Source organism: Oryza brachyantha, chromosome 2 (genome assembly GCF_000231095.2).
Source record: "Oryza brachyantha chromosome 2, ObraRS2, whole genome shotgun sequence".
NCBI classification, from domain to species: Eukaryota; Viridiplantae; Streptophyta; class Magnoliopsida; order Poales; family Poaceae; genus Oryza; species Oryza brachyantha.
In genome coordinates, this window is record NC_023164.2 from 25,123,122 (window position 1) to 25,149,200 (window position 26,079).

Below are 26,079 nucleotides of genomic sequence, written 5' to 3' on the forward strand. Positions count from 1 at the left end.
AATAAAATTTGACTTATGAGCGTAATCATAAGAGAAACGTGTGCCTGATATCCCATAGATTAATCAAATGGATCTATATAAGAATATCAGTTAAGGGTACGTTTGAAGTGCACTGTACACACCTTTAGTTTAGTTTCACAAGTTTTACCGATCCTGAAAATTTTTCATTCTTATCGTGAAAAAAAACCAAATGACATATTTGCAAAACAAAAATAATTTTGAGTAAAACTTTTATATACATATTCTTAGCAATTTAAAAAAAATATTGAAAAATAAACTACGAGAAACCTTATAATCTAATCCAAATCTAAGATTGAAAATTAAAATTTTGGCTTATAAACAAAAGGAAAAAAGATGAGAATATTTATAGTTCTCTATTATCACTTCCATTTCATAACATAAGCTTTTCTAATATTACCTACACATGAGCTGCACTCACGTGGATGTTAATGACTTTTTATTTCATATTTTTTAAGATACTAATAAATCTAGATATATATATAAACAACATATATTAATTATTAGATAAATCTACACGTACAGCTACCTCAAAAGTCCAATAAATGGAGAGAGTATGGAATTCTGAAGTTGCCTTTTCAAACTCGCGGTAGCATTGACCTCATTTGCACCGTCCGACGGGATCTACCGGCTGACCATCCATCCTTCCGGGGGAAAAAAAGCGCGTTGGGTTCCAACCGTACGAACCACGAAACATTTCTCTTTCCCGGCCACCTTCCTCTCGCGTTCCCTTTGCTTCCTCGAGTCGAAGCCCCCCTCCCTCCGCCCGCTGCGCCGACGACTCCGGCCGCCACCGCCGACCGCAAGCGGCGGCAGCCTCGCGTACCGGATCTTCCACCACCCACCCACCCGCCCGCCCGAACCCGCGAACCCGGGCGGAGCGCACCCCCGCTTGGAATTCCTTCCTTCCGGTGCGCGCGCATTAAAGCGGCAAGCCACCTCCCTCCTCCTCCTCCTCGCTCACCGCACGGCACACGCGCCCAGGAATTGCGATTTCAGATCTCGCCTCCCTCGCGGCCCGCCAGATCTCGCCCTCCGGTGAGGTGCGTATCCCGTGATCGCTCTGCCGAGTTTCGAAATGTCGCGGCTGCGGCTGCGGCTAACCAGCACCGGATCTGTTGGTTGCCCTGCGGGTTTGGGGCTTTGTTTTGTTGCGCAATGTTGCGAGTGTGAGAGTACTCGTAGAAACTGATTTTTGCGATGGTTTTGCAGCCATGGGTTCGGTTGTGGAAGCTCCAACAGTTGTGGCTGGGCAGGAGGTACGCATAATGCTCTTGCTGTGCTAATTTAGTAACTTTTCCCTACTATTTTTGTTGGTTGAACTTAACGACTGTTAGATAGTTTCCCAGATTAATTGAGTACGTTTTAGTATAAAAATGTTACGTGGTATTTGAGAATGTGTAACATGTTTTCCATAAGGCATAAGAGCACGTACTAAAGCGATTATTAGCTGACTTTCGTCATCGCCACACAAACAAATATATGATAACAGTCGACTCTTACTATTTATTTATTGAGAGAAATTTAGTTGTACGGGGACGGATAAAAAAGAAAGGATGATATTAAAAAAATATTTTGTTGTATTCTACGTTTGTACATGTCGTTATAAGATGACTTCTTGTTACTGATGTGGATCAGAGAAGAGTCGATCTTAGGTTTTACCATTTGAACATGCCTTAAGAGGTTATATCATTAGATGGGCTTTTAGTTTCACTACTGTCAGTTTCTGGAGCCTGATATCTTGCTTCTTTTTGTCTATAAATTTCGAAACCATTTATTTATGCTAAAATGCTTCGATGTCTTTCTGTTGCGTATGATTCATTTAATCTTCGTGATTATTGTTATAATTATTACTCCTACCAATATAAATTTGACTCCTTCCGTCACAACTCACAACCTACAACTCATGTATTTGTTCATTTAGTTTACATCTTTGCCTCGTGCTTGTCTTATGGGTAAATTTGCCCTTCATGCAGGAGGTCACTGACAACATGTTGGGTGACAAGAAAGTTACAGTTGTATTTGTTCTAGGTAATTTCTTAACTTTGACTTTATGTTTGATTATGCTGTAAGTCTCATGTGACAGGAAAATGATCTTATAGGTAGCTTTAGATATGCAATGAATTCATATGAAAATTTGAGTATTTAAATAGATGTTTTTGCTTCTGTTTGTAACCAAGAATTTACACAGGTGGTCCTGGAAGTGGAAAGGGTACACAGTGTGCCAACATTGTTGAACACTTTGGATTCACCCATCTTAGTGCTGGAGACCTTCTGCGTGCAGAGATCAAATCTGGCTCTGAAAATGGGTATATAAGTTTTATTCCATAAGAAACTCGATTGTTTCCTTTTCCTTTGGAACAAGTATTTCCAAAATTTAATTTGGTTGTGTTTCCTTCTTTGTTCAACGTCTATCTGTTACTAAGTATTTGTGATTACACTTCCATGTGTTACAGAACTATGATCGAGAACATGATAAAGGAGGGAAAGATAGTTCCATCAGAGGTGACTATAAAACTTTTGCAGGAAGCCATGATTAGAAGTGGAAATGATAAGTTCCTTATCGATGGATTCCCACGGAATGAAGAGAATCGTGCTGCATTTGAGAACGTTGTAAGCACATTTTCTCCTTGCACTTCAAATTCTCTACTCTTTAGTAGGTGAACAGTCATGACTCATTACTAGAGTGTTTCCATCAGGGGCCATTAGCGACTTGTGTACTCACACACAATGACCATAATCTAATAGTGTTGATATGTCAATTGTTTCAGACAAAAATATCTCCTGCATTTGTGCTATTCTTCGATTGTTCTGAGGAAGAGATGGAAAGACGTCTTTTGGGACGCAATCAGGTTTTCTTCATCACTTAAGTGTATTCTACATGCCATTTGAAGCCTTGCCACCTTATTGCCACATGAATAACATGTTCCTTGCTTTCAACTTCTTTCTTTTCTAGGGAAGAGTTGACGATAACATTGAGACCATCAGGAAAAGGTTCAAAGTTTTTGTTGAATCCAGTTTGCCAGTCATTGAGTACTATAATGCAAAGGACAAGGTTAAAAAGGTACTAGTGCTTTTGATGATGCAAAACAACAAAGTATGGATAGCAATAGGGTATTATATGCTATACATATGAAGTGGAAATACTAGGAGTATAATAATATGAAAGACTATTCTACCAAGACATTAATGTTTCCCATGATCATTATGAGTTTCAGACCATAGTTTTCTTTGTGCACTTACATAAATTACAGCCTACTTTTATCTTCGAATGGCTTTTGACACCTATTGAAAATCTTGCTATCTGAACAGATTGATGCTGCAAAACCAATTTCTGAGGTGTTTGAAGATGTCAAAGTCATTTTTGCTCCATATGCGCCAAATGTATGTTTCCACTTTTCTGGTTTGGCCTTATGTTTCTTTTGTGTGTATCACATAGTCAATTAATCATTTGCATTTTGCATCTCACATTATGGCCTTATCTATCAGGCCGCTTAGAGCAACAGAAAGGACCATAAAGGTGATTCGTGCTAGAACTTCAAAGAAGGTATATCTTTTCTCTATGCACCTCTATGTCAGTTAGAATACCTGATTAAAGAATGCGCGAAATAAAGTAATGAGAAGTACAAACCATGCCTGTTAGACCCTATGTCGATTCTTTTCCTAGTGCTTTTGGTCAAAATAATAAATTTGTGGATTGCTTGCCCTTAGGTCTTGTTTAGTTTCCAAAAAATTTTCTCAAAAACATCACATCGAATCTTTGGATATCTAAATGAAGCATTAAACATAGATGAACAAAAAAACTAATTGCACAGTTACGAGAGAAATCGTGAGACGAATTTTTTGAGACTAATTAGTCCATGATTAGCCATAAGTACTATAGTAACCAATATGTGCTAATAGCGGCATAATTAGGCTCAAAAGATCCGTCCAACGGTTTCCAGACGAGCTGTGAAATTCGTTTTTTCATTCGTCTCTAAAAACCCCTTTCGGCATCTGGTCAAACGTCCAATGTGACATTTCTACCAAAAATTTTTGCCATCTAAACACCCCCTTAATCAATTGATAAAACTTAGAGTCAGAGACGTTCAAACGAACCCTTGCATTACCTTTGCAGTCAGAATATGTCAATGTGACTGTGAGGCCGTCATTAAAAGATGTAATAGAGAACTTCTGCTGGCTTCACCAATGAACGAGCTCTTGTGCTATGCAAATTCTTCACCGCATTCAATATTCCCCTGCTCTGTTGTTACTTGCACCATGTATTTTATCTTTTTCTGGCTTTGCGCAGGTGTGACTACAGATCTGTGATTATGAAACCGTTAATACAGAAGAGTTTTGGCTCATCCGATCTACCTGCATACCCGTAGACAATTTGATTTGTTACCTGCAATAATTAGTTTTGATCCCCATTTTCTGCTAGAGTAACTTCCACCAGCTTTGGTGTATCCTATGTAATGCTGTACTTGTACCAATGTATCATTTACTGCATGGACAATCAAACCTTGTCCTCCCACCAGTTTCCGGTGGTATATATTAAAGAAAGCAAAACTTGTATCCTTTTTTGGACGTTTTTATTAACACAATGCTCACGAACGAATGATGATCATTCAATTTGTTCTAACAAACCTTTGCAGACTATGCTAACTTGATTGCAAGCACATTGTAGTATGAATATGATAGCAGCAATATTTCCTTGTTTGAAATTTTGGTGGTATAAGATTTTTCTTTACTATTCTGTTTGATCAGTTTGATGAGTAAGATTTTTTCTGTTCGGTGTATGCCATGTAACTGTTCTCCCCTTTTTTTCTGAGGTCAACGTAAATTAACTTATTTTTTCACCTCATAATCAGTTGCGGCATACCAAAAGAAAATGACTCCTTTATTGTCCTTTTATGGTGCCCATTGCACCATCCCGCTATTTGGAGTTTTTAGGCCAGGTTCAATGAATATAGTTCTTTGGTACGAGACGAAGCAAATCATGTCTTCTACCTCTTGGGCCCCTCTACAGCGATTCATCTGAAATTAGATATGCATCGAGTGAACGAAACCTGCAACTGCATGTCACATTGGCTTGATTAATAGTAAGGCTTGAAGCATTCATGTTGATATGTGAACAGCCCAAGAGAAGGAAATGGGCAGCGGTGCCAATTTGCCGAACACTAAGGCCAATGCAACCACTGTTCTTTTATGTGTATTCTTTATTTTGCTTGAAAGAAAGAAAAAAATCCTAGCGACGACAGTTTCATGTCCAGGGAGACAGGGAAGAATAAAGCAATGAAGCGTCCCATTGTGCATTCCCTTTCTTTCTCTTCTCATACGTGGCCCTGGATACGTCACAATCATAGGCTTCAACGAGATTATGGTAAGCATGTGGCACTGCGACATGGTAGGCAAGCAATCCATGTGAGCGGCAATGAACCACGAGATGTCATACTCCAATCACACCGCTAGCCAGGCCAGGCCAGCATTACCGGCACACCGGCCGTCCTGATTCCGCCGGCGTCCACCCTTCCTACCTACCGGCTACCGGCGCTGTCTCGCCGTCCGGCCAAGGCGCCAAGAACGCCAAGGCCACGAGATTACAGGGTTCCATCGGTTGGCCGGTTACTCATGTACGCCACAAAATATGGCTAAAACATTTATCTTTGTACGGTTATTGATGTATGCCACAAAATATGGTTAAAAGTTTCATACATACATACATACATACATATATATATATATATATCCTTAGTGACTTCGTCAATATTAAAAAGAAGAGCAATTTTAAATACATCTTGATACCTAGATATCAGTAGGTATCAAATTTTATATTAAAATTTTGGTATCTTTTGGTACCTACCTAAGGACTATAAAATTGTTCTAAAAAGAAATCTTGATGAGAAAAACTCTAAAGCAATTTTAAAAATAAATTTGAGAATTTAAATTTTGACAGTACATACGTTGCAAAAGATGGGGCCCATAGTCTCCTCCAGTCCATATTTCAGCATGAAAATTCACATGATCATCAGAGGTTGCGTGCATTTTCATCTTCTTGAGTTGGTTGCTACGAGGTCCCAGTTTGCATCCAGTGGTCACACTGTACTCTACTGTACGTTGGGCACGCGACATCAGAAAGTCGGAACAGTATGAGTCGAATCATGGATTCATGGATTACCCCACAAGCCCGTCCAACGTGCATGCCACCAACAAGAAGAAACCTAATTAGTGCAGTTCTAGATTTGCCAGACAAGGGCCCTTTCAGCATCTTGTTCCTAATCTCTGCATCAGACATTCACATCTTTATATCGTAATCAGACGGTTCAGATGGGATTGCAATTACCAGTTTAGTTATTTTGCATGGATACTCATGTCTATGCTTCATTTAGTTGATATTATAAGTTACGTTGGTTTTATCACAAGTTAATTCAGAAAAAAACAAGCAAGTTTATAAAAAAATAATAACATTCTCAATACAAAATTAACATACTATAAAAATATATTTAATAATGGATTTAATAAAACTAATTTAATATAGATGTTAATATATTTTTATACTCCTGTAAAAAGAAGCTGTGATGGTGGTGGGTGAATAAAAGTTCTATTTTTTCGCTTCTGTTTATACTTATGAATCAAAATTCGAATTTTTAACTATAAATTGGAGTAGATTTTTGAAACTTTTTTTATCATAGTTTATTTTTCAGCCTTTACTTTTAGATCACTAAAAACACATATATAAAATTTTCTTACGAATTATTTTTCATTCGCAAATAAGTCATCCACGTACCCACCATCAACTCCTATTTTTTTAAAAAAAAATAACCATGGAACCCAAATGTTAACCATCCCACTGATTATCTACTTTTTTAAAAAGAAAGAAAGATGTGAAATGAAACTAATAAACTAATAGACTGATTATGTAGAAAATAATGCAAATACCATGTTAATGATAGTTTCCAAATCCGGTTGCACTGTTACAATTTGTATACAGCTGGTTAAACTTAAGATTTAGGACAAACTTTTATAATATATGAATATGAGGGAATAGTTGGTCGTGTTGACAAAGAATTCTCCGACCAGGCCACCATTAACAGTTTGACACAGTTATAATCATTCTTCATGTTGGGTTTGACTGGAAGCGTGAAGCATGGTTAAGCCGCGAAAATGCGGATGGATCGTACATAGTGCGTAGAAAATAGTGAGGATGAAGAAAAATCAGAGTTTGGCCGCCGGCGGCCGTGCGCTCTCGTCAACGTACCGTCCGTGGTCGGCGGCGAGCATCCGCACGATTCTCGGAATCTGTCGAACCAACGGCCGGTAGAGCTCCACGTCCGACCAAAGCAGCATATTCCATGGTTCCCCCGGTTGAAGATTCCCTGCTCAAATCACAACTCGGCCTATTTGCACAACACATTTGCATTTCTTTTGAACACGTCGTTGTCTTTTCCCTTTTCACATATGTTCTTGTCAAATCTGATGAACGCAAACACATGCTTGTCCGTTTCAAAATATAAATAGTTTTATAGAAATTAAAAAAAATACATGATAACTTGTTAAGAATAAATAAATAAATTAAATAAGTAATGTTGGTGTTTGGTTGGGAATATGGTAAAATAGCTTTATATTAATACAGCAACTCATTTGTGAACAACGGAGTACCGATAATATAGCAACAGTAGATGCAAACAATGCACACAACATTCTAACATATAAAGATTTTGTGTTTATTATCCGTAATGCTCATCTTAACTGGGTTTATAATTCGTCAAGGTCTGAGGACTTTGGATGAAAAAGGCGTCCAAAATTACCCAGCCTTTCCGCCGGGGAGCCATAAATCGGCGCACGTGTTGCTCGCCTCGCACCGTCGCACGGGCGGAAAGGAGAGAGAGCGGCATTGTAGTTGTGGCTTGTTGTGTGGGGGAGAGGAGTAAATACGGAAACGAAGCCGCTTGCTTTCGGTTTCCTTCCTTCCTTTCACCACCTCCCTCCCTCCCCCCATTTCCTTGGATTTTGCGGGGTTTCCTCTTCCTCCACGCTCGAATCCAACGAGAAGGGGGGAAAGCACGGAACCCTAGGTAGGCACGCGCTCCCTTTCGTGCTGCCGCTGCTTGCCATCGCGGCTGCATCGTCGTCCCCCCCGGCCCGATCCGCGGCCCACCCCCGAGAGGCGAGGTGAGGCGCTTTCGCGTTCTGTTGTGGGTGTGGGTTCGTGGTTTGGTGGTGGGGATCGCGAATGCGGGTGGGTTTTGGGTTTTTTTTTTTTTTTTGGCCGAGGGAGGTGGGATAGGTTTCGGGGAATTTGGGTGCTGTTCCGAGAGGTAAGGTGGGCGGTGGGCGGCATTGGGGTTGGTTGGTGCTCTGCGTGAATCTGGTGGGAGTAGTGAGATCATGGTGTGCTTGGTGCTAATTTGGGAGTTTTTGGGTTGTGATTTTCAGATGGTTTGCTAAGGTGAGGTGAGGTTTTGATCGAAGTATAACCACTCGGTGTATTCGGCCTTATTGGCGAGCTTCAGTTTGTGAACGATTTAGAGCTGTTAAGGTTACTTTCAGATGATTATTTACTGCGTCATTACATGAACAAATGTGAATGTGTTGGTAGAAATCAGGATTTATGTAGAGGGATTGGCTTGTTCATACTTGTCCCAGTAGGAAACGTCTCCAGGAGTAAGTCATTATGGATGTAACCACTATCTAGTACTAATTAATACTGTCTTCTTATTCAGTTCCTTTCTTCTATTGACAGGTTATACTAGATTCTCCACCTGATAAGCTCTGCAGATCGTTTTAAAGACGTTTGGTGTTGCCAATAGTTTGCCAAGTGAAATCATCATGAAACCTGACTGGTCAATTAAACTCCCAATAGATTCTCCAATCTCTCATGATATTGGACTAGGACTGATAGCACATTTCGGAACCTTAGTCGAGAGTTCCTTTCAGCATCCCAGGCATATATGTTCTACAGGGAATGGAGCAGTTCAGGAAACATTCAGTTGCTTCAACAAGTTTGCTGGTGCTTTCTATTTCTGGCTTTCCAGAGCATCAAATCCCAAGATTTTCCACAGGTTGTCAGCTATTGCAGTTTCAAGTTCTAGAGCCTGCCGTTCGCAAATAAAGCAAGTGACCTCCTGCATGCAGCATTTGGCTGGAGTGCGGTTTGGTTCTCAAGTAAGAGAAGAGCATGCTATACAAATGCTTTTAGCAAGGCTTGCTAACGCAACTTTTGGGCGATTACGGAACGAGGTGGAGGAGCGCCATGCCTGTAACATTCTTATGTTAGCTGCGGCTACTGTAATACCACCATTTGAAAACATGTAAGATTCTTCTATTTATTTTGTTCTTGGATTTCCAGTGCCTCTTGCATTTGTTTTATTCCTGTCTTTTGGTTTTCATTCAATTTTAACTTTGTTGACTGCTCATTTCTCGCATGCACAAGATCGCCGAAGATGCTTGCAGACTCAATGGCATTGGGACGAGATGGTGGTCATACTAGACAGCCACAAGATCGACATCCTTTGGAGGAAACACGTTCAGGCTGTGCTTGTGTTGCTGTGCCAAGAATAGTCTTACCAGGAGACGCGACTGAACCAAAAACTGGGATAAAGTTCCCTACTCTTCTTGAGGATAATTCCAATCCAACTGCAGAGGTATTTTCCAATTTTTTATATAATTGTTCTGCTCCATTTTATTTCCTTATTCTTGAGTGTTGATAAAAAAAATTGACATTGTCTTAGCAATGTAGTCTTGAAAATAGTATCACAATGTTTTTGCCATCTTGACCCCCTTAAGCCCTTATTTAGTGAATTCAACTAACGGTTAAATTTACAGGTTCTTGTTGGGATGGGTTTCAGAAGCATGCGAATAATGAGGGTCAAAAACTTGAACCTCTATGCCTTTGGATTATGTGAGTATACTTAATTGTCATTTTTAACATTATTTACCTATGAACCTCTTAGTGTACCACATAAAGGATGTTTTTTTAGGTTACTGATGTTTTATTACTGTAGATATACAGCCAGATTCTATTTGCAAAAGGCTGGGCCCGAAGTATGCTTCTGTTCCAGAGTCTGAACTGAAGGACCACCCAGATTTCTATGAAGATCTTTTGAGGTGTGTATGCTCTATTTGTCATTTACCTGTCTTCAAATTCTTGTGTCAAGATCTTTCTCAAGTTCTGGTACTTCACATATACTCCCTCCGTTTCATATTATAAGATGTTTTATACCTATCTAGATTCATCCATGGATCAATGAATATAGTTTAGATATGTGTCCAGATTCATTAGCACTTATATGAATATAGGGAAAACTAGAACATCTTATAATATAAAATTCAGGTAATATGTGGTATCTGTGTTAGCCAGGTTCTTATTGAGTAATTTGGCAGAAACTGTGGATCATTATAATTATTGGTTGTATTATGCTTGAGGGTTAATGGAACTATTCCGAACCTGCAATCATTTGATGTGGTTTTGAGGACATCGTTTGTGTAGTTATTTTTTTTAAAAAAAAAAAACTGCATAGGATAGTGCAAGAGCAATCTTAGTTCCCCCCCCCCCCTCCCCAACACACACACACACCTGCATTCGGTTTGCTCTGATACTAATAGATTTATTCCTATCATCTTGTGCAGAGAAAATATTCATATGACAGTCAGGCTGGTAGTTAGCTACAATGGTCTTAGCATTGGCACAGTGCGAGAGTATGTTTTTTTTTTCTTGTGCTAACATCAACACACACTTATCTTTAGCTATAGTTCAGAAGATGCAACCTCTGCAATGTGAGCTAATAGTTTTCTTTAACATTCTTTTCAGTGCATTTGAGAAGTCCCTTTGCTTCCGATTACAAAAGGTACTTGTTAATTCATGAGCTAGTCTTATATTCTTGGCTAACTATACAAGCCTAAAAGAACTCTGTTTACCCTCTCAAACCAGATGAATCCTAATACTGACTATCATTGCTTGAAGACGTTCGGTTCTTATTTTAGTGAAGATATCTGTATACCTGCAGTAAGTTCCTATATTTTGTCTGGCCTATATAACTTGCTACTTTGAACCATATAAGCTATTGAAGTCAATATAATTGCAGGGCACAAAGATTGACTTCCGGCAAACCTCTGATGGCCAGCTCATAACTGAAAGTTAGTGTCATGACTGATTGATTGGTTTGGTATGGTTAGAATTTTCACGCTGCAATATATATTGACAAGGAATATCTTTGTGCAGTTGATGGCAAACAAATTGGTGCTGTTCGGAGCAAAGATCTTTGCAGTAAGTATATCCTGAGTCCAAGGCATTGTGCGTTCATCCAATGTACCCGAAAGGGAAAAAAACAGAATTACTATGATCTGTCAGTGTTTATTAAAACTGTCTTTGTGAACAGGGGCTTTCTTCGATATGTATATTGGTGATCCACCTGTTTCGTTGGAGACCAAACAAGACATTGCACAGAATGTGGGTGGACTCATTAGAAGATGCTATTGAAAGTCAGCATTAAATGACAGACTGGTCACAATTACTTCATTCTTCGATACAAGGATACATGGGAAGGGGGGAGCATATACAGACAGGAATAGGAGAGGATGAACTTTGGACTGTATGTATAGTAATAGATCTGTAACTTGTAAACTAAAAAGAGCCTTAGCATCTTTCTCCTGAGCAAATTGCCTCCATGCTTTTCTTATGGATTGGCTTTGGCTATTTCCTGTGTCATGTGCAACGATTGCTAGAATGTAAAATAATGCTTCTTTCCCAGCTTTCGTAGTGTAGATTAATCCTTACTAGTGCTATTTCAATAATCTGCCATTCTAGGTTAGTACTGTTCAATACAAATTGTGTACCTCCATATAACTATGTCGATGAGATTAAACAGCAAGAATTGTTCTTTTGCTTGAACATCTCGGTTGAAGAAAGAACATTAGTTTCGCGAGAACCCCTTTTGCCTGTATTCACCGAGTTCTTTCCTGCTGTTTCTAAGAGGTCAGTAGGATTACATGGTACTTCCTTGTTTCGTATTGTACCTGGATAAATTTTAGCGTATTGTAGCTAGATAATGTATAATGAAATAACCTTAAAATCAAGACTAAATTTAAGATTAAAAATTTAAATTTTGACTTATAAGTATAAATAGAAACGAAAGTATTGGGTGATCATATTTAGACCTTACTGTGGTCTACGTGACAGCAACACTTGCCCTAAATACATTAGTAGAGAATCCCATCACTATTTCAACATAACCATTTAACAAAACTACACTATAGACAGGCAGACAGGTGGTTTTATGTTACAAACTTCATTTTAGAGGGAAATGCACTCACCGCTTACTGAATCACTGTATTTAAATACAAATCATATGTTTGGCATCATCTTCGTTCTAAAATAACTTTATTTTTAGTTTGTCTTCTTTGTGCCATAAGGATTTTTGTCTTCGTGAAATTTTTGTATTAAAATTTGGTAGAAATAAATTTCAAAAAAAAATTGGTAGAAATAGAAGACACGCATTGGGATTATCAAAGAGTGAAAACCTGTAGTAGACGTGTATTGGGATTATGAAAAGTGAGGATATTTTAGTTTTTATAGACTTATACAAATATAAATGAGAAATGTCAAAAATATTTTTTTTGGAAAGGGAAAAGATTATAATATTATTGATGTAAAATATGCACTTCCCACGATGTATTATTACTCCGCCAGCCACATTGGCAACGAATTATGCTAAATATTCTAGCACCAAATTGGCACATTAACTCGAAGATAAAATGGGAAAAGTACAAACATCACATCAACAATAGCAATCACTTTACAAAAATACGCCAAATCTCGTTAACCCTGGCTGTTTTTTTTGCCGTGCGTGACAGAACACAACGACAGCTTATTATTACCTGCATAGTATCTCCTAACCTGAAACTGAAGAGCATTCTGGGCCGAACACTTCGCCACCTCCTCCCTGTCTCCTGAATCCAAGCGCGTCCTTCCCTTTTCGTCGCTCCTCCACCTCGTCCGCGATTTCCATACCCCCTGCCTGCTGCTTGCTCGCATTTGCCTTTCTCCGTCGCGTTGCTCCCCGGCCGGGTCTCCCTGCCTGCCAAACGCCATGAAGCCCCGCTCGCCGCGCGGCCACGGCGCCACCGCCGCCGCCGCGCTCCTCCTCGCGGCGCTGGTCCTCTCCGGCGACGTCCTGCCAGCGGTGGGGGCCGGAGGCCCATCGTTCAACTACAAGGACGCGCTCACCAAGTCCATCATGTTCCTCGAGGCGCAGCGCTCCGGCAAGCTGCCGCCCAACAACCGCATCAAGTGGCGCGGCGACTCCGGCATGGAAGACGGCAAGCTCGCCCACGTATGTTCCGCGAGCGAGCTTTGATTTCGCTGCATGCCTGCGTGCGTGCGTGCTCATTAATTTGATTAAAGTGACATCACTTGATGCTAAATCTGTCAAATGGTTTGGAGCGAGCTCAGGTGGATTTGACCGGCGGGTACTACGACGCCGGCGACAACGTCAAGTACGGGCTTCCGCTGGCGTTCACGGTGACGACCCTCGCGTGGACGGCGATGGCGTTCGAGCACGAGCTGAAGGCGGCGGGTGAGCTTGACAACGTGCACGCCGCCATCCGGTGGGGCACCGACTTCTTCCTCAAGGCCTCCGCGAAGAAGAACCACCTCTGGGTCCAGGTCGGCGATCCCAACGCCGACCACCAGTGCTGGGTCCGCCCGGAGAACATGCCCACGCCGCGCACGCTCTACGAGATCAACGAGAAGACCCCCGGCTCCGAGATCGCCGCCGAGACCGCCGCCGCCATGGCCGCCTCCTCCATCGTCTTCCGCAAGGACAAGTCCTACTCCCGCCGCCTCCTCAACAAGGCCAAGCTGGTAACAAAAACAAATTAACCACATCTCCAAATCCCAACCACGTTTCTTGCTCAAATCTAACGATCCAATCCGGAAATTTTTCACCAGCTGTTCCAGTTCGCCAAGACGCACCAGGGAACGTACGACGGCGAGTGCCCGTTCTACTGCTCCTACTCCGGCTACAACGTACGTACACACGCACGCATGCATGGGGCAGCCAAGCCGGCCACGTGGACTGACACGTGGCGATGATGTGATATGCACTGCAGGATGAGTTGCTGTGGGCGGCGACGTGGCTGTACCTGGCGACGAAGAGGCAGGTGTACGCGGACTTCATCGGGCACGAGGCGATCTCGTCGAGCGTGGCGGAGTTCAGCTGGGATCTCAAGTTCCCGGGGGCGCAGGTGCTGCTCGCCGAGCTCAACATGACGTCCAATGGCGGGCTCCAGAGCTTCAAGGCGCAGGCCGACAACTTCGTGTGCGCCGTGCTGCCGGACACGCCGTTCCACCAGGTGTTCATCACACCGGGCGGGATGATCCACCTCCGCGACGGCGCCAACTCCCAGTACGTGACCAGCACCGCCTTCCTGTTCGTCGTCTACAGCGACGTGCTGAGGCGGATCAACCAGCCGGTGATGTGCGGCGCGCAGGCCGTGCCGCCGGCGCGCCTCCTCGAGTTCGCCAAGCAGCAGATGGACTACCTCCTCGGCGCCAACCCGCGCGGCCGATCCTACGTCGTCGGCTTCGGCGCCAACCCGCCGACGCAGCCGCACCACCGCGGGGCCTCCACCCCGGTTCTCCCGCCGGGGTACCAGGTGAACTGCGGCATGAGCTTCAGCGAGTGGTTCACACCCGACCGGCCCAACCCCAACGAGCTCACCGGCGCCATCATGGGCGGCCCCGACGGCGGCGACAACTTCTCCGACAAGCGCGGCAACTCCTCCTGCACCGAGCCCTGCACCTACATCAACTCCCTCTCCATCGGCCCCCTCGCCGCCCTCGCCATCCGCGGCGCCAACCTTCTCGCCACCCACTAATTAATCACTATTAATTACTAATCACTCAATTACTGTAATTAATTACTCTTCTGCATCAATACGGACGATAAAATATGGATCCATTTCAATCGAAATTATTAACGATTTTTTAGGGCGGAGGTAGAGTGTTGGCCCCGAGATTTATACCGCAATTTGCAATAGTCAAGTCAAAGCCGACTATTGAAGCTGTAGAATCTCAAATAAAATTAGACAAGTCAGATTATCTCTCCTTAGCGGTATCTCCCTATTTAAAAAAAACATTGATAAACCAAAAAACCTATAATATTTTAATAAATTTGATAAAAAAAGTTTGAATTGTTGTTTAGCTTGGCAAAAAAAAAAAAACACGTATCAATCCAGTCCCAAAAAGTTCGGATTTCATGAAGCCCATACCTATTTCCATCAATTTTGTAAACCCTGAAACTTGTCATAACTGCATATACCATCTCTCAATTACTACTTGGATTTGAATATAAAATATGACCTATTATTCACATAGTTTTTTATTATCACAAAAAGTAAAGTTTGTGAGAGTTGCTAACGTACGGGTCTTATTTTTTAAAAAGAAAAATAGTGATTTCTGGAAGGGTGGTAATATATTTAACACTCATCAACACCATTATTTTTTATAATAGTATGAAAAAAGCAGATAGCTAATGATAGGGTGAGTGACAGATTTAACACCGATCATCCTTGCTTTTTATAAAGTGACTTACTCGTGACAAACGAGATACCCAACTTATCGCGAAGTAGATGTAACTCAGTTGGTTAGATTTCTTACCGTGGAACCTGTCTAGATAGATAAAAATTATAGATTTAACAAGTGTGTTCGTATTTAGCGACTTTGATATACCCTTGGACATACCCCTCAAAAACGAGGTGCACATGCATGCCTTTGTTAATCTCAAGATGTGGCCGGCTCAGCATCGCACGTGTGTTTATAGAGTTAGCGTACGCGCGTTATGATCACATACGTTCCTACATACGGAATATTATGTTTAGTAAAAAAACCTACTCTACATTAATCTGAACCATGCGATTTCTCTACTAATGCATCAATCGGAACCTAAATTACTCCACGAACAGTTTCTTTGGGCGGAGGCGGCGGAAAGCGTAGTACGTGTATGGCGTTGCATGGACACGTGACAGGATCGGGGGCCGGCGCACACGATCGATTGGAACAATAATGCGCGGCGTGTGGAAAAGGTTCGCGGTTCGCGCGATCGAGTTGGTTGGGGTAGGTTTCGGTTGGCTGTTAGGTTTTGGCCCAGCTTCTTTCTGGTTGCGCGCACGCGCGTACCGGATCGCAGCCGTGCGACCGATCGATCGATCGAGCGGTGCGCGCGACGCGAGCGCACGTACCGATCGATGTCGTGTACGAGCCCTTTTTTTTTCCTTCAAAGTGATGATGTGATCACGACATCACACGTACGCGGTACGCCGCGGTAGTACGCGCTCGCGGCTTTTTCGGTGGCGTACGACGTGTTGGTTTCATTGGATCCAACATAAACACGGGTGTTTAGTTGGTGAAATGAAAATTTTTGTATATCATATCAGATGTTTGATCGGATGTCAGAAATAGTTTTCGGACACGAATGAAAAAACGAATTTCACGGTTGGCGTGGAAACCGCGAGACGAATCTTTTGAGCCTAATTAATCCGTCATTAGCGCATGTGGGTTACTGTAGCACTTATGGCTAATCATGTACTAATTAGGCTCAAAAGATTCGTCTCACGATTTCTCACATAACTATATAATTACATAACTGTGTAATTAGTTTTTTGATTTATTTATATTTAATAGTCTATTTAGGTTCGAAAGATTTAATGTGATGTTTTTGCGTGAAAATTTTTGGGAACTAAACTGGGGCTAAGTACGAGCCGGGAGTCGATCTGCGCCGTTTAATTAATGCATGCATACGGTTCCTGCAGTGTTCGTATTAGTTTGATTAATGTAAAGTGTACTATCTTTTGGATTGTACGAAGAACATCGCTGCAGCTGTATCCTGTGTTGTATACTAGCTACGAGTGTTGATCACAAAAACGCACAATTATTATGCATTCCCTTTCGAGAATTTAAAAAAAAACGCATGCATATAGCTTGGGCAAATTATTTCCATGAATTACAAAAAAGGGTCCATGTACAGATGTCCGAACTAACCCCATCTGCAACCCTTTATATTTTTTCTTATTAATTCCAGGTACTTGTCTAACAAGTTGCCTAATATAACTGCCATACTTAACATAAAGATGCATTTCTTGTGCTGATGGTCTCAACAGATATTGCGTGTGTTCTCGCACAACACTTCCACAAAACTTTAAATTTTCTAGAAAAAAAAACATTGACGTTCCACTAATATCGTGATAGACAGATGAAATAAACTTAAACTAAAAGTGCCACACAAAATAAACACCACCAGACAATGTCTCAAAAAGGGAAAAAGAAAAGCCGGCAGACATGCCTAGCTATTTCATCAACACCACTTGCAAAACAATTAGAGGAACAGGTACACTCATGGTAAATATGGTGGTTATGTTGCGCAAAGGTAAAAACCTATTCATTTATGACAAAAGTTAAAATTATAGAGGTAGTGACCTTAATGAACATCAGGTAATGGGAACATCAGTCCAGTTAGATGCAAAAAAAGGGTTAACATCGTATTATTTGTTGTGATTGGATCAATTATACTCTCCCACGGAAAATGCCAAGCGACATCCTTTCCCGTCGTCCATTTATCATCTACTACTGGGAGTGCATAAAGCAGAATAAGCTTAATAGTTTCTAGTAGCTGAAAGTAGTCCACTATGTTTGTTATAACTTATATGCAACAAAACAAAAAACATTCGATTTTTATTGAGATATAATTATATTTCCCCAATCAAGATTGGCTATGGCATTCATCGAGATATAAACGACTCGATTTGTTTTATACCTAATCGTCTGGAACTAGATTGGTCATGTTGGTAACTTATTTATTACGTTGAATCAAGAATCTATTGTCTTCTTCTATGATCATATTGAGCGGTTATACTAGCCTTTGTCGTAATTCACTATTGAAGTCATCTCTTGTCGGCTATTGGCACTAGCTAATCCGGACCGTGAATTTAGTTAGCCAATGTGATGCATAATGTCTCCGATAGAAATGTGCATTATTTTTTATGTAAAGATTATCCAAATATATGAAATATTGTCTTTGAAGTTATGGGTGGAATTTCGCATTATACATTTTTAAAATCCAGGGGAACATTTAATATTATTACCTTTGTTTTAGTTATGAAACTTTTTAATCCTCCATATATTAATATAAATACTAATAATCTAAACACATATATATACAACATTGATTTATCAATAAATAAACCAAAATAACTAATAATATAAAAAATAGAGTCTTTCTTTGGACATTTCCAAATTCATGCAGAAAAGGGAAATAGAAAAGGAAACCGCCAAACCGGCGTGCCCCCCTTTGGCAGGATAAATACCACGCGAACCCAACGCAACCCGTCACTCCATAACAAACGCCACTGCTCCCCGAGTCTTTCGGTGCGCGTGCGCGTGTGAAGGCGAGCGAAAGAGAAGCAAGAGGCGGCCTCCTTTGCATGTGAGCCGAGAGGAGGGGGGGCAGCGGGAGCGGGAGCGGGAGCGGGGGCCATGTCGATCGCACTGGAGAGCGGGCCAGGGCTAGGCAGCGGTGGTGGCGGGGGACCCCGGTTCGGCCGCGTCACCCGCTGCGCCTACGCCGCCTCGCCGCCGGCGTCGGTGGGGCGCAGCTCGTCGTCGGTGGGGCGGGACAGCGACAGCCCCGCAGCGGCGGCCAAGTGGGAGTGGGACGGCGAGGAGGTGGAGGGCGGCGACGGCGAGGTGCAGAGCTCCTACAGGGGGCCCTTCGACACCATGGACGCGCTCCAGGAGGCCCTGCCCTTCAGGTAGGCTCCCCAATTCGTCACGGCCCACGGATCTTGATCGGTCCCGAGGTGTTCTTGCGTTTCGTTTGGGTGATTTGGGGGTAATGCGTCTAGAACTAGCGGGTGTTCTTGATCTCGGTGCGCGGGTTTCTCTAGGGAGTTTTCGGGGATTTCTTGGCACGTTTGGGTTGGGCCAATGCAGTGGAAAAGATTGGTTCTTGATCGGCTTTAGTTGGCGAATGTAGGCAAGATTCTTGATTCTTTGTGGAAGTCTAGTAGTCGTGGAGTAATTTGAGTGGAGCGGTTTGGTCCTCTATCCTTGTGTCGACGCTCCTTGGAAATTTGGGAATTTGTTGGTCGGTCTGAAGTCAACTGTAGAAACTTGGGGTAACTTGGGGTTCTAGGTGATTCTTTGTGGTGCCTTGCATCCAATGTGGTGACTAATTTATGAAGACGGGTTTCCATCGATTCCTGAAGTTGGGATGTTTGAGGTTGAGAGAAGACAATGAAGTCACTGGATACCTGGATTCAGCTGCGTATGGTTTGATCATACTTGCTTATTATTCTGAAACCTAATACTTCTGATCATGTTTTAGTTATACTTGCTTAGAGGTCGATTTTATTTTTATATGTAGTCATTAATGTTCATGTCATGCCCATGATTCTCGATGCTGAATTTTGTGAACGCGAAAAGTTCTGATTAGGCCTTTTCTAAGGCGTTTGTAAGGCCTTAGAACAACTTGTGATTATTACTATTTTGTTAGCGTCAGTTCATACTTACACTGAGGAATCAAGTATCCTAGCACCTGAATATTTCATCTGATAAGTCATGCAATCTTGTAATTTCAGAATGATCCATTAGTTGTACTTCCACAGAAAGATCGAATCTCCATGATTCATTGTTCCAAATGTATGTGTTGAATTAATTATATGGCAGCAGTATTTTGGGATGCAAGATTGGCTTTATCAGAATTTTGGAAGTTTTGTGGTTCTTTGTTAATGAGCAATGCAATAGCTGGTGTAAATTGCAGATATATGCATCTTTGACAAGAGTAACGAATAATCCTTCACTCGCAGTAATGAAGAGAGTTTGTTTGTTTGTGTTGCAACCTGACTTTTGTATACAAGGGGTAAGCATAGCTCTGAGAGCGGTGGATGGATAAATCTTCAGGAATTTTTGGTTTCACTGAAAACAATGTGTCATGATTCATGAATCGTCATAGTTTTTGCATGGAAACATTTTTTTTTTAATCTTTTGAGCATGGACAACTATTGTTGAATTTCACTATTGGTATTCTTTCATTACTAGTGTACAACTAGTCTAATGCAACTACTACTAGTAGCTGTGTGTCTTTGTAGTTCATACTAACCCAGTACCGGTTATTGGCTCTTGTCACTTGTAGTGGCATAGAATGGTGCATTCGAGCCATATGATAGATTGGATAATGTGAACTTTACATCTTGAACACATTAAATAAAGCTACATGCGATATAAGCAGGAACAGGATCAGTCAGACACCACAATCTTTTTGACATGTTTTTTGTTAGCTAGCTTATAGCAGGTGTAATAATTTGTTGATCTGCAACATTAAAATATTCAGTGGCCTGTCCCTGTCGTTGATCTGGCAAACTTGATTGTCTGTTCCTTGTGAACAGCATGTATACTGATGATCTTTGTCGAATTTTTGCTTAAGCATCTTACAATCTTCTGTTTTATTGAGTAGTTTCATGCGAGGGTTTTATTGAGTAATTTTGTTCTTACCCATGGCAGGAAAGGGGTGTCCAAGTTGTACAATGGCAAGTCTGGATCTTTTGCAAAGCATGAAGATTCGATGATCCCATCTCCACCTGAGAAAGGCCTTCCTAAACCAGAAAACCCATCCCCTAGGAAGCGGAAAGGCCTTCTTCCGTTCAGTTTCAAGTGGGGCAAGCCACAGAACAAAGAGGTGTTCCCTGAAGATGTGGTCATCAGCCCTACGAATTGCAGGAGAATGACATTGTCACCAGCTGCTACAAGTAGTTCGGGGAGCAACAGCGGCAGTGACGATGAACAGTACCGCTCTCCGAAGCTGCATACCCGTCAGCCACTCCGAAGGCCCAGCAATGCCTTGGGTGTCTTTGCATCTCCACCAGCACCTCGTCCACCTCAGGTGTTATCAGCTCATATGAGATCACACTCGATGCTTGATCTGCAGGATGTGACGGAGTCGACCGCAATGTTTTCTCCGAGGGACAAGCGGCGGAAGAATTAGGAAGGTTGGATCTTGATGCATTGTCGGTCCAACTGCTGGTGCCCATTTTAGACTGCGGAATCCAGTGGCGAATGCCGTCATGGTAGGGCGCGCGATGCTATAGGGTGTCTTTTGCGAGGTCAAATGGACTCGTATTCATAGAGCATGCTATTCTCCTTATACTTGGATGTTCTGGGTTATATACAGAGAAACTTGAGAAGCTGAGTGTCGTTACCTGAGTAATCTGTGGGTAGCATGCGTTGATTACATGTTGACTTGTAAATGCTGAACTCTGCTTTTCTCGATTAATTCAACCATGTTACCCACTCTATCTGCACATTTTGCTCTCTGTTTTGAAGTGTAACTGTAGCCTGTAGGCATGAATGCCCCTGGTTGTTATTTTGTTGTTAGCTGCATTTCCTTCCGGTGAACTTGTTGACCACACAACTTTGGATTCAATGGTTTTGAATTACTGGTGTGCAAGCAGGAGCTAGATTTTTTTATAAAAGGCACTCTTATATTTTTGCTTATGTTTACGCTTATAAGCTAAAATTGAATTTTCAATCTTAAATTTGATTTTAGTTTTTTCATCATAATTTATTTTTCAGCCTGCTAAGAATAGGTATGTCAAAGTTTTATTATAAATTATCTTTTGTTCTCAAATGTGTTGCTTTGTTTATTCATCGAAAAAGTCAAAATGACATGTGAGAAGGAAAAGGAAAAGGTCACAGTGCAGTGTGCAGGTAAGCTGTGTGAACGCCTTTGCTAGATCCTGGACCTAGATAATAAAACCTATATTAATTTAACGACAGATTAGCTATAATGTTACTACAATATTTATTTCCTATCTTTTTTCTCTCACTTACGTATTTAATATATTAGAGTACTTTGGATTAGAGCCGACCCTATTTTATTTTTTAAGTTCACTCAGGTTTATAATTGGCTTACGGACTGCTGCTGTACTTGCTTTTCTGCCCGGAGACTTTTCCGTTTACTGGCACACGTTTGTTGCTGTAGTTCGAGCTAAAGAAATCTGGCATCTCAACCCTGTGAGCGAAGGCTGACAACTCCAAACAGTGGTGATCTGCTCGCAGATGTCAATCATATCCTCTGATATTCTGATAAGCAATGCGATGATGCGAGTGCAGTGCAGTGCAGCTCCAGTTCAGGCACATTGATTCATCTGTAAACAAAGCAGACATACGGACGGACAGCGATGACACAGGGCACGCGAGTCACGAGTAATTTGGCCCAAAGAAGAGCCAGATCGAGTGACCAAGGCCATTTTCATGAGGTGGATGGAAGAGTCCATTACGGACGGACATCACCGGCCCACGGAAGTACGGCAAGCCGCCGACGCCACCGGATCATCACATCCACATACGTTTGGCGTTGCACTCGCATCATCGCACTGTTACTTTGGACTACACTGGAACTACACTACACTGCACCAGCATCATCGCATTGTTTATCAGAATATCAGAGAATATGATTGGCATCTGCCAGCAGATCACCACTGTTTGGAGTTGTCAGCCTTCGTTCCCAGGGTTGGGATGCCAGATTTCTTTAGCTCGAAGCCTCGAACTACAGCAACAAACGTGCGCCAGCGCACGGAGAAGTCTTCGGGCACAAAAGCAAGTACAGTAGCAGTCCGTAAGCCGATTATAAACCTAAGTGAACTTAAAAAAATAAATAGGGTCGGTTCTAATCCAAAGTACTCTGATATATTAAATACGTAAGCTAAAGAAAAGATAGGAAATAAATATTGTAGTAACATTATAGCTAATCTATTGTTAACTTTAATATAGGTTTTATTACCTGGGTTCAGGGTTTGGCAAAGGCGTTCACACATCTTACCTGCACACTGCACTATGACCTTTCCCTTTTTCTTCTCACGTGTCATTTTTGACTTTTTCAGTGAAGAAAACAAAACAACATATTTGTAAACAAAATTTAATATATAAATAAAACATTGATATATATGTTTCTAGCAAAGTAAAAGTTAAAATATAAATTATGCGAAAAAACAAAAATCAACTCTGAATTTAAAATTAAAAGTTCAAATTTTGACTTATAAGTATAAGCAAACAAGATAAGGGTCCCCTTTTTAAAAAAAAATTCTAGTTCCTGCTTGCAACATCAGTAATCCAGAACCATTGAATCCAAGGTTATGTGGTCAACAAGTTCAGCGGAAGGAAATGCTGCTAGCAACAAAATAACAACCCGGGGCATCCATGCCGACAGGCTACACTTACACTTCAAAACAGAGAGCAAAAGGTGCAGACAGAGTAGGTAAGATGGTTGAATTAATCGACAAAAGCAGAGTTCAGCATTTACAAGTCAACCTGTAATCAACGCAGGCTACCCACAGATTACTCAGCTAACGACACTCAGCTTCTCAAGTTTCTCGGCATATAACCCAGTACATCCAAGTATAAGGAGAATAGCATGCTCTATGAATACGAGTCCATTTGACCTCGCAAAAGACACCCTACAGCATCGCGCGCCCCTACCACGACGGCGTTCGCCACTGGATTCCGCAGTCTAAAATGGGCACCAGCAGTTGGACCGACAATGCATCAAGATCCAACCTTCCGAATTCTTCTGCCGCTTGTCCCTCGGAGAAAACATTGCGGTCGACTCCGTCACGTCCTGCAGATCAAGCATCGAGTGTGATCTCGTGTGAGCTGATAACACCTGAGGCGGACGAGGTGCAGGTGGAGATGCAAAGACACCCAAGGCATTGCTGGGCCTTCGGAGTGGCCGACGGGTATGCAGCTTCGGGGAGCGGCGCTGTTCATCGTCACTGCCGCTGTTGCTCCCCGAACTGCTTGCAGCAGCTGGTGACCATGTCATTCTCCTGCAATTCGTAGGGCAGATGACCACATCTTCAGGGAACACCTCTTTGTTCTGTGGCTTGCCCCACTTGAAACTGAACGGAAGAAGGCCTTTCCGCTTCCTAGGGGATGGGTTTTCTGGTTTAGGAAGGCCTTTCTCAGGTGGAGATGGGATCATCGAATCTTCATGCTTTGCAAAAGATCCAGACTTGCCATTGTACAACTTGGACACCCCTTTCCTGCCATGGGTAAGAACAAAATTACTCAATAAAACCCTCGCATGAAACTACTCAATAAAACAGAAGATTGTAAGATGCTTAAGCAAAAATTCGACAAAGATCATCAGTATACATGCTGTTCACAAGGAACAGACAATCAAGTTTGCCAGATCAACGACAGGGACAGGCCACTGAATATTTTAATGTTGCAGATCAACAAATTATTACACCTGCTATAAGCTAGCTAACAAAAAACATGTCAAAAAGATTGTGGTGTCTGACTGATCCTGTTCCTGCTTATATCGCATGTAGCTTTATTTAATGTGTTCAAGATGTAAAGTTCACATTATCCAATCTATCATATGGCTCGAATGCACCATTCTATGCCACTACAAGTGTCAAGAGCCAATAACCGGTACTGGGTGGCGTGAACTAGAAAGACACACAGCTACTAGTAGTAGTTGCATTAGTCTAGTGGTACATCCCAATAGTGAAATTCAACAATAGTTGTCCATGCTCAAAAGATTAAAAAAATGTTTCCATGCAAAAACTATGACGATTCATGAATCATGACACATTGTTTTCAGTGAAACCAAAAATTCCTGAAGAAATATCCATCCACCGCTCTCAGAGCTATGCTTACCCCTTGTATACAAAAGTCAGGTTGCAACACAAACAAACAAACTCTCTTCATTACTGCGAGTGAAGGATTATTCGTTACTCTTGTCAATGCTGCATATACCTGCAATTTACACCAGCTATTGCATTGCTCATTAACAAAGAACCACAAAACTTCCACAATTCTTGTAAAGCATATCTTGCATCCCACAATACTGCTGTCATATAATTAATTCAACACATACATTTGGAACTATGGATCATGGAGATTCGATCTTTCTGTGGAAGTACAACTAATGGACCATTCTGAAATTATAAGATTGCATGACTTATCAGATGAAATATTCAGGTGCTAGGATACTTGATTCCTCAATGTAAGTATGAACTGACGCTAACAAAATATTAATAATCACAAGTTGTTCTCCTTAAGCCTATAAAAACGCCTTAGAAAAGGCCTAATCAGAACTTTTCGTGTTCACGACATTCAGCATCGAGAATCATGGGCATGACATGAACATTAATGACTACATAAAAAATAAAAAATATTATATATATATAATTATAATTTATGTAACTTGGAAAACATGCTCATTAACTCATTCATCCATTAAAAAATAAATTTAGGATTTTACAGTACATCATGTAGCTCTTTTGGTGTTGCTCAACTATCTTCCTGGTTCTCTCTCATGCTGAATGATAGGTGAAATTGGCGCTAAATCTTTTCTCTCAGTTTTTTACCTCCAAAACGCAGCTGCCAGAGGTCATGCCGTCACTATCGTGACTTCACCGGATCTTGATCCCTCCCTTCATTCCTCACTAATTTCTTTTTTGTCACAAGTATATTTCTACTAATTAAAAATGGAGTCCTCCTCACTATAAACGTTAAAAAAAAGTTATACGAAAAAAAAATCACGCACTCACACATGAAAAAAAGAAAAAGAAAAAAAAAACCGCACGCAACGCACCCCACCCGCTCACCATGTCTTCATCCCACCCGCCGCATGACGCCCCGGTCGCCCCCACCACCAACGGTAGCCGCCGGTGCCACCGCCGCCGCTCTCGCTTTGCTTGGCAACCCGTAGCCGATCTGCCGTCGCCCCCACCGCCAACGCTAGCCTATCCGTCGCCAGCGCTAGCCGCCGGTGCCGCCGCCGCCAGTGCTAGAGAGTGTACTTGTAATTAAAGTTGCGAGGATGAGCCAGGGGCAGGGGAGGAGGCCGTCGGGGCAGGTGGTCGGTGGTGCGACCAGAGCATCATCTACAGCGACGTCTTCCCGGTGAGCGGCAGCCTAGGGGGCAAGCCCATCGCACCGCGAGACGCGGCCAAGATGCAGTCGGCGGATACCCTCATGTTGGGACAGATTCCCAAGGGTGGCACCGCCTCGACCATGGA

At 42.0% G+C, this 26,079-nt stretch overlaps 5 protein-coding genes across 7 annotated transcripts; 4 read left to right on the top strand and 1 right to left on the bottom strand.

The window, feature by feature from the left end:
* Positions 1 to 873: 873 nt before the first annotated feature.
* Positions 874 to 4,690, top strand: LOC102709434 (UMP-CMP kinase 4). Its single transcript, XM_006647938.3, has 10 exons — positions 874 to 1,061; positions 1,231 to 1,277; positions 1,995 to 2,049; positions 2,210 to 2,327; positions 2,475 to 2,631; positions 2,790 to 2,870; positions 2,975 to 3,082; positions 3,331 to 3,402; positions 3,508 to 3,565; positions 4,310 to 4,690. The coding sequence occupies exons 2-9, from the start codon at positions 1,233 to 1,235 to the stop codon at positions 3,514 to 3,516; spliced, it is 645 nt and encodes a 214-aa protein (XP_006648001.1). The 5' UTR covers positions 874 to 1,061; positions 1,231 to 1,232; the 3' UTR covers positions 3,517 to 3,565; positions 4,310 to 4,690.
* Positions 4,691 to 7,862: 3,172 nt separating this feature from the next.
* On the top strand, positions 7,863 to 11,921 carry LOC102709712 (fatty-acid-binding protein 2-like). 3 transcript variants are annotated; one of them, XM_006647939.3, is made up of 11 exons: positions 7,863 to 8,172; positions 8,744 to 9,311; positions 9,434 to 9,644; positions 9,826 to 9,901; positions 10,005 to 10,107; positions 10,630 to 10,698; positions 10,811 to 10,847; positions 10,931 to 11,005; positions 11,085 to 11,136; positions 11,222 to 11,266; positions 11,379 to 11,921. In XM_006647939.3, the coding sequence occupies exons 2-11, from the start codon at positions 8,830 to 8,832 to the stop codon at positions 11,477 to 11,479; spliced, it is 1,251 nt and encodes a 416-aa protein (XP_006648002.1). In that variant the 5' UTR covers positions 7,863 to 8,172; positions 8,744 to 8,829; the 3' UTR covers positions 11,480 to 11,921. The 3 variants fall into 3 exon arrangements, with proteins under 3 accessions (XP_006648002.1, XP_015688875.1, XP_015688876.1); XM_015833389.2 differs by having other exon boundaries at positions 7,863 to 8,075; XM_015833390.2 differs by lacking the exon at positions 7,863 to 8,172 and having other exon boundaries at positions 8,869 to 9,062; positions 9,136 to 9,311.
* A 1,118-nt stretch (positions 11,922 to 13,039) lies between these two features.
* Positions 13,040 to 14,966, top strand: LOC102709993 (endoglucanase 8). The gene is made up of 4 exons (XM_006647940.3): positions 13,040 to 13,331; positions 13,451 to 13,861; positions 13,949 to 14,026; positions 14,110 to 14,966. The coding sequence occupies exons 1-4, from the start codon at positions 13,089 to 13,091 to the stop codon at positions 14,875 to 14,877; spliced, it is 1,500 nt and encodes a 499-aa protein (XP_006648003.2). The 5' UTR covers positions 13,040 to 13,088; the 3' UTR covers positions 14,878 to 14,966.
* A 3,402-nt stretch (positions 14,967 to 18,368) lies between these two features.
* On the top strand, positions 18,369 to 21,493 carry LOC107303558. The gene is made up of 2 exons (XM_040520297.1): positions 18,369 to 18,804; positions 20,555 to 21,493. Exons 1-2 carry the CDS (start codon positions 18,530 to 18,532, stop codon positions 21,033 to 21,035), a joined length of 756 nt encoding a protein of 251 aa, XP_040376231.1. The 5' UTR covers positions 18,369 to 18,529; the 3' UTR covers positions 21,036 to 21,493.
* Positions 21,494 to 23,301: 1,808 nt separating this feature from the next.
* LOC107303559 lies at positions 23,302 to 25,452 on the bottom strand. The gene is made up of 3 exons (XM_015833266.1): positions 25,426 to 25,452; positions 24,755 to 24,811; positions 23,302 to 24,137 (listed from the first exon to the last, which is right to left on the bottom strand). The coding sequence occupies exons 1-3, from the start codon at positions 25,450 to 25,452 to the stop codon at positions 23,559 to 23,561; spliced, it is 663 nt and encodes a 220-aa protein (XP_015688752.1). The 3' UTR covers positions 23,302 to 23,558.
* Positions 25,453 to 26,079: the final 627 nt, after the last annotated feature.

Bases quoted from the DNA above. Each gene is read 5' to 3' on its own strand.
- LOC102709434 (XM_006647938.3), top strand. From the start codon at position 1,233: ATGGGTTCGGTTGTGGAAGCTCCAACAGTTGTGGCTGGGCAGGAG. The intron at 1,278-1,994 runs GTACGCATAATG...CCCTTCATGCAG, and splicing joins CAGTTGTGGCTGGGCAGGAG to GAGGTCACTGACAACATGTT. The intron at 3,083-3,330 runs GTACTAGTGCTT...CTATCTGAACAG, and splicing joins CAAAGGACAAGGTTAAAAAG to ATTGATGCTGCAAAACCAAT.
- LOC102709712 (XM_006647939.3), top strand. From the start codon at position 8,830: ATGAAACCTGACTGGTCAATTAAACTCCCAATAGATTCTCCAATCTCT. The intron at 9,312-9,433 runs GTAAGATTCTTC...CGCATGCACAAG, and splicing joins ATACCACCATTTGAAAACAT to ATCGCCGAAGATGCTTGCAG. The intron at 10,848-10,930 runs GTACTTGTTAAT...CTCTCAAACCAG, and splicing joins TTTGCTTCCGATTACAAAAG to ATGAATCCTAATACTGACTA.
- LOC102709993 (XM_006647940.3), top strand. From the start codon at position 13,089: ATGAAGCCCCGCTCGCCGCGCGGCCACGGCGCCACCGCCGCCGCCGCG. The intron at 13,332-13,450 runs GTATGTTCCGCG...GAGCGAGCTCAG, and splicing joins AAGACGGCAAGCTCGCCCAC to GTGGATTTGACCGGCGGGTA. The intron at 14,027-14,109 runs GTACGTACACAC...TATGCACTGCAG, and splicing joins GCTCCTACTCCGGCTACAAC to GATGAGTTGCTGTGGGCGGC.
- LOC107303558 (XM_040520297.1), top strand. From the start codon at position 18,530: ATGTCGATCGCACTGGAGAGCGGGCCAGGGCTAGGCAGCGGTGGTGGC. The intron at 18,805-20,554 runs GTAGGCTCCCCA...TACCCATGGCAG, and splicing joins CAGGAGGCCCTGCCCTTCAG to GAAAGGGGTGTCCAAGTTGT.
- LOC107303559 (XM_015833266.1), bottom strand. From the start codon at position 25,452: ATGACCTCTGGCAGCTGCGTTTTGGAG. The intron at 24,812-25,425 runs GTAAAAAACTGA...TGTAAATTGCAG, and splicing joins CTGGCAGCTGCGTTTTGGAG to GTATATGCAGCATTGACAAG. The intron at 24,138-24,754 runs GTTTGTTTGTTT...TTTATTGAGTAG, and splicing joins CACTCGCAGTAATGAAGAGA to TTTCATGCGAGGGTTTTATT.